This window comes from Capsicum annuum, chromosome 5 (assembly GCF_002878395.1).
Source record: "Capsicum annuum cultivar UCD-10X-F1 chromosome 5, UCD10Xv1.1, whole genome shotgun sequence".
Lineage (NCBI taxonomy): Eukaryota > Viridiplantae > Streptophyta > Magnoliopsida > Solanales > Solanaceae > Capsicum > Capsicum annuum.
Window position 1 is genome coordinate 13,910,413 of NC_061115.1, and position 6,326 is coordinate 13,916,738.

The following is a 6,326-nucleotide window of genomic DNA, read 5'->3' on the forward strand; positions in this document are numbered from 1 at the left end:
AATTCCAAAAAGGATCAGTCAAAACTAGACTGAAATTGCTGAAGTCCTTAGTCATCAGAGTAGGCTAAGGAGAATGAGTCAGTTGAGCCAGAATTGGTTGCCATCTCTTCCTGTCACGTCGTCATGTGTGTAAGTATATTGCAATTTCCTTGCATACCCTATCCAGTATCCACTTGATAGGTACTCCCTTGAAACCTCATCAAGTTCCTTTCACGCCATAATGTGGCGATCACCATTGCAAACAGGTTGCTGCTGATGCCTCCTCTGCCAGACCTCCTCTTTGACCATGTTGTTACCCAAACGACCTCCTCCTGCCAGTTGCCAACAGTCATGTGTATGCAATTCAACATTCAAAGAAATGATTAAAATACAATCTTGAAGGTGGAAGAAGTCATAGTATCGTTAATTCTCTCTCATGCCATTTTGGGTTTCTGTCTATTTTTTCTTACAAACAACATTTTCTTTTTATTACGTTAATCTTCTTTTGTTGAAAGATTCATAATTGAGTGTTCTTCACTAGGGAGATTCCAACACTATTCAACTGGTGAGAACCTGTTAGTAAACTGAAATATTGCAATTTGCAAGGGAACTTGATGAGATGATCAAAATAAGTTTAACAATTTCTTTATTTTGTCAAATCTCTAAGCACCAAAAGTAAGGAACACAAATTATTGTTAAACAATACTAGAAACTTATTGAAAATGCTTAATGTTGATGTAAGGAAATAGAAATAAGGTATATATGATGTTATTATCATTTAATTTGTATTATCTGAGAGACTATCTTCACCTGTGGTTCTATTGAGCTCAGACTCATCTGATAATCATGTATTACCAAATGAGTGAGTATGACACACATGGAACAAATTCTAAGTTTAAAAATCAAATTGGAACTACAATCTAATGCCTGCATGCACCTTAGGCTACTACTCGAAACCTTGTGCCTTTTAGGTCCAGAGTCTCTATGTTAGCAAATTTGTTGCGTTGCTTATTCCTGCATTGGTTAACTAGCTTCAGAGAGATAACATTCACTAGTGATGGTAGCATGGTACGTACCTTGTGCACTAGTATTGTTTTGACCTGGTTAGTTCTACTAAAGGTTATCTTTATGCTTAAGCTTAATTATTTATTCTTTTATTTTTCTCGGAAACTGAGTAAAAAAATTAAAAAACACTTTAGTTATGAATTATGAACTAATGAACTAGCCCTTTACTGGTTTCTTATTGTCGCTGATTGCTTATTTAGTTATTGTGAAGATCAATGGACTGTAGGAAAGGTCATTTGGTCTCTTTTGTATTAGGCATGTATACATTGTTTCAGATACAAGGATGAGCCCATGGAGCCCGAACTTCTTGTAAAATAATTTATTTCCATATTCTTCAGTATTTGAACGTAATTCATGGATGTTGCATAACTATATTAATCATCAAACATTAATGTGTTTCATTATCTAGGAGGAGCGGAGTTAGAAGAAGAAAATGGAAACACTGAGGATGTACAAGACCCCCTATTGGGTGAAGGTGAGGCAAAACCAGAGCACCGGAGGAGCGACCTCAGGAAGCGTAAGTATATGACAAAATATGAACGTTCAAGAAGCCTGGGAATTCGAGTGCTCCAGATCAGGTCCTGGCCCTATTCTTCCCTATTTTAGCCATTTTTGTAGGTATCGTATTTTAAACAATGGAATATTGGGATTATGGGGAGTCTGTATTGTGCTCATGCAGCATGAATGTTCCTGTGATGATTGAAACTGATCCTCTTAATGTGAGTCGTGAGGCTGTCCTTTTCTTTTTTATCTGCACTCAGTGACTTATCAAGAAAACTTTTATCCGAAGTCAATAGCAAACAGGAGTCTCTTCTCCAGTCTCCCCAGGTTCTCATGTTACTTTAACAAAAAAAGCATGAAAATGATGACGTAGGGTGGAAACCCTTCATGACTGCAATCATACATTTTCGTCTTAAGAGAAACAACCTCTGAATCCGGTTTTGTCATTAGGATAGGAGGGAAATCGGCAGCTCACTTGTAAAGTTTATAGAATGTTTGATGTATCTTCCTTAATGTCCATTTGCTTCAGAAGATGGCAATGAAAGAGCTTCGAGAAAAGAAGATACCCTTCACAATTCATCGGTACCCTGCCTGATGAAAGGCAAGACTTCCTTTTATGTCCACTTTCGAAAACTCTCTCTTCTGTGAACCTATAAGTTGATGACCTTCTGTGAAATTAACCTGACTTTAGACACTTATGTTTGGAGCCTTTCTCAGGAATTTGGAGAAAACTCACATTTACTGATTTGGTATATAATATCGAATCTGATTTTCTTTTACTCCGAGAGAGATCATACCGTTCTTGTTGACGAGTTTTGAAGATAAACCTTTATAAAAGGTAGTTAATAATGAAGAACCAAAGAAGTATAGCAAAGTTTATAAAGGAAACTTAAAGTTGAAAGTAAATGAACTGATATAATTCAACAAGAAATAATTCAAATGCAATCTAGCAGCTGGAATTCAATGAAATGTTAAAATTCAATCTTGGAGATAGGTGGAGGGAGTTGCAACGTCCTTTTCTCCGTTGCCGTTTTTGTTCTCTCTCTCTTTTCTCTTACGACCAACCTTCTCTTTCTGTATTTTGATTCTTGAATCTTCTTTTGCAGAACCAACATTCTGTTCTCCATTGCCGTGTTTGTTCTTTCTCTCTTTTCTCTTACGACCAACATTCTCGTTGTTTGTTTTGATACCTGAATCTTCTTTTGCTGAACCAACATTCTCCTTGTTTGTTTTGATACTTGGATCTTCCTTTGCCAAGCCAACATTCTCTTTGTTTGTGTTGGTAATTGGATCTTCTTTTGCCGAACCAACATACTCTTTGGTTCTTTTGATGCTTGAACCTTCTTTTGCCGAACCAACATTCTCTTTGTTTGTTTTGGCACTTGAACCTTCTTTTGCCGAACCAACATTCTCTTTGTTTGTTTTGACACTTGAATCTTCTTTTTCTGAACCAACATTCTCTTTGTTTGTTTCAACTCTTGAACCTTCGTTTGCCAAACCAACATTCTCTTTGTTTGTTTCGACACTTGAATCTTCTTTTTCCGAACCAGCATTCTCTTTGTAACTTTTGATACTTGAATCTTCTTTTCCCGAGCCAGCATTCTCTTTCTTTCTTTTGGTGCTTGAATCTTCTTTTGCAGAACCAACATCCTCTTTCTTTCTTTTGATAGTTGAATCTTCTTTCCCCGAACCAACATCCTCTTTCTTTCTTTTGATACTTGAATCTTCTTTTGCCGAATGATTCCTATTTGGTTCTTCAATAATTATAAGATCCCAATTATATTCATCTTCAACTGGTGAGAGCCTGGGAGTATTCTGTAGAATGCAAGAAAACTTAATGAGATAACCAAATTAAGTTTTTAGCATATTTTGTCAAATATCTAAGAACCAAAAGTAAAGAAAGAGCAAACTATTATATTATTGAAAATACTTGATGTTACATATTAAGATAGACATAAACCTTATATGAATAATTACCTCATAGAGGTTAGCAATGCTACGGAATTTTTTACTGTTTGGTATTCCATACTTGATGAGATAACTTGCATCTTTTGTCCAAAGTTTTGACCCATACTTGACCCAATTGTTGTTTAGAAAATGATCATCAGAATTATCAGGCAGACTATCTTCACATGTAACTTTGTTGAGCTCAGATTCACCTGAAAATTATATGCAACAAAATAAAATGGCATGATACACATGAAACATTTTTTTTTGATAACCGCGGTGTCCGGGCCAGCTTGCATGCACCTCGACTAAATCCATGGGATACCTGTCACCTCCCACCAATAACAGGTACCGGGTAGCTTTGTCCGCCAAGACTAGAACAAATTATAAGTTCAAAAAATGGGACCGGAGCTTCAATCTAATGAGTAAATTTTAGACAACCACTATGTTGTGTGCCATATAGGTCTCAAGAGTTTCAATTACCCTGCGCTCGTTGATTTAAAATTTAGAATTCTTCTCTATTTCAGAAAACAAAAATAAATCTATGATTAACAAAAGTTTAAATTGTAAGATGTGAAAACCTATAGTACCATCAACATCTTCTTCTTCTTGTTCTTGTTGGTTTGCAGGTAGTTCCTCCTCGAAAGAATCTTTTTGATCCTTATTTATGTTGCTTTCGTTGTGTTCTTCGAATATCTCATTTCCAAACAACTGTAAATCCAATTTCTTTTTTTTTTAATAAATGATTGGAGATGGAAAAATATATTGTGGAATACAATGAGCATGCTCAATGGAAAAATTATGTAAATGGAGGCATAAGTTTGATCAATTACCTCACAAGCGTTAGCAAGGGACATAATTGTATTTTCCGATATTCCTTTACTTACATGGTGGTCTTCATTTTCTTTGTCATTTGTATTTCCAACGTTATTGTCCACTAAGGTACAATTCAAATTATTCATTGGACCATCTTTACCAAGGCTCTCAAACTCACCTGAAAATCATACATAACCAAATGAAAGACAACAATTAAGGGTTGAAAAATAACTTATTCTAAGAATGTTATTTTTTAACCTTAATGTTGGAAAAATTAATACAATAATCTTGGAATAACTGACACTTCTATTACATCTCAAGCATGGGATAAATTTATCCTAAAATTAATTTTGAGATTAGTTATCCTCATAGCAAATGAACCTAATAGCATAAATCAACTGTAAGATGTTGAATTAATTTATTAATTACGTACCGTGAATAGCATTCTGATTTTGTTTGGTAGTTGACGTCTTCTTGGAAGAGCCCTTTGGGGCATTTCCTGATTTTCCTTTCTTGGAAGAGTCCTCTGGGCCATTTCCTGATTTCACTTTCTTGGAAGAGCCCTCTGGGCCATTTTTAAATTTGCCTCTCTTGGAAGAGTCCTCTGGGACATTTTCTAATTTGTCTTTCTTGGAAGAGTCCTCCGGGACATTTCTTGATTTACTTTTTGGGGAAAAGCCCTCTGGGGCATTTTTTAATTTGTCTTTCTTGGAAGAGTCCTCCAATGCATTTTCTAATTTGCCTTGTTTGGAAGAATCCTCTGGGGCATTTCCTGTTTTGCCTTTCTGGGAAGAGCCCTTTAGGGCATTTACTGAATTGCCTTTCTCGGAAGAGTTCTCCAGTGCATTTTTTGATTTTTCTTTTTTGGAAAAGTCCTCTAGGGCATTTCCTGATTTGCCTTTCTGGGAAGAGCCCTCTGAGGCATTTCCTGAATTGCCTTTCTTGAAAGAGTTCTCCAGTGCATTTTTTGATTTATCTTTTTTGGAAGAGTCCTTCAGTGCATTTTTTGATTTGCCTATTTTGGAAGAATCCTTTGTGGCATTTACTGACTTGTCTTTCTGAGAAGAGTCCTCTGGGGCATTTCCTGATTTGCCTTTCTGGGAAGAGTCCTCTGAGGTATTTCCTGATTGGTCTTTCTTGGAAGAGTTCTCCAGTGCATTTTCTGATTTGCCTTTTTCGAAAGAGTTCTCTGCAGCATTTCCTGACTTGCTTTCCTGGGAAGAATTTCCTGATTTGCTTTTCTGGGAAGAGTCCTCTGGGGCCTCTGGGGTATTTCCTAATTGATCTTTCTTGAAAGAGTCCTCCAGTGCATTTTTTGATTTACCTTTTTTGAGAGAATGCTCTGGTGCATTTCCTGATCTGCCTTTTTTGAAAGAGTTCTCCGGAGCATTTCCTGACTTGCCTTTTTGAGAAGATCCCTCTGGGGCATTTTCTGATTTGCCTTTCTGGGAAGAGCCCTCTGGGGCATTTCCTGATTGGTCTTTCTTGGAAGAGTCCTCCAGTGCATTTTTTGATTTGCCTTTTCTGAAAAAGTCCTCTGGAGAATTTCTTGATTTTTCTTTCTGTGAAGAGCCCTCTGGGGTATTTCCTGATTGGTCTTTCTTGGAAGAGTCCTTCAGTGCATTCTCTGATTTTCTTTTTTTGAGAGAGTGATCTGGTGCATTTCCTGATTTGCCTCTTTTGAAAGAGTCCTCTGGGGCATTTTCTAACTTGCATTTTTGGGAAGAGTCCTCTGGGGCATTTTTCGATTTTCCTTTCTTGGAAGAGTCCTCTAGGACATTTCCTGACTTGCTTTTTTGGGAAGAGCCCTCTGGGGCATGTTTCGATTTGCCTTTCTTGGAAGAGTCCTCTAGGAAATTTCCTGATTTGTCTTTTTGGAAAGAGCCCTCTGGGGCATTACCTGATTTGTCTTTCTTGGTAGAGCCCCCTGGGGCGTTTTCTAATCTGCGTTTCTTGCGTTCTTCGAAATTCTTGTTTTTCTTAGCATCCTTTTTCTCATTCTTTTGTGATTCGAGCAT

General features: G+C 37.0%; 2 protein-coding genes across 2 annotated transcripts; both read right to left on the minus strand.

Annotated features, from left to right (window-relative positions):
• Positions 1 to 1,853: 1,853 nt before the first annotated feature.
• On the minus strand, positions 1,854 to 4,455 carry LOC107853877 (protein MNN4-like). Its single transcript, XM_016698860.2, has 4 exons — positions 4,326 to 4,455; positions 4,083 to 4,203; positions 3,523 to 3,704; positions 1,854 to 3,360 (listed from the first exon to the last, which is right to left on the minus strand). The coding sequence occupies exons 1-4, from the start codon at positions 4,452 to 4,454 to the stop codon at positions 2,524 to 2,526; spliced, it is 1,269 nt and encodes a 422-aa protein (XP_016554346.2). The 5' UTR covers position 4,455; the 3' UTR covers positions 1,854 to 2,523.
• Positions 4,456 to 4,733: 278 nt separating this feature from the next.
• LOC124898426 (HIRA-interacting protein 3-like) lies at positions 4,734 to 6,326 on the minus strand. The gene has a single exon (XM_047412074.1). The coding sequence runs from the start codon at positions 6,324 to 6,326 to the stop codon at positions 4,734 to 4,736; it is 1,593 nt and encodes a 530-aa protein (XP_047268030.1).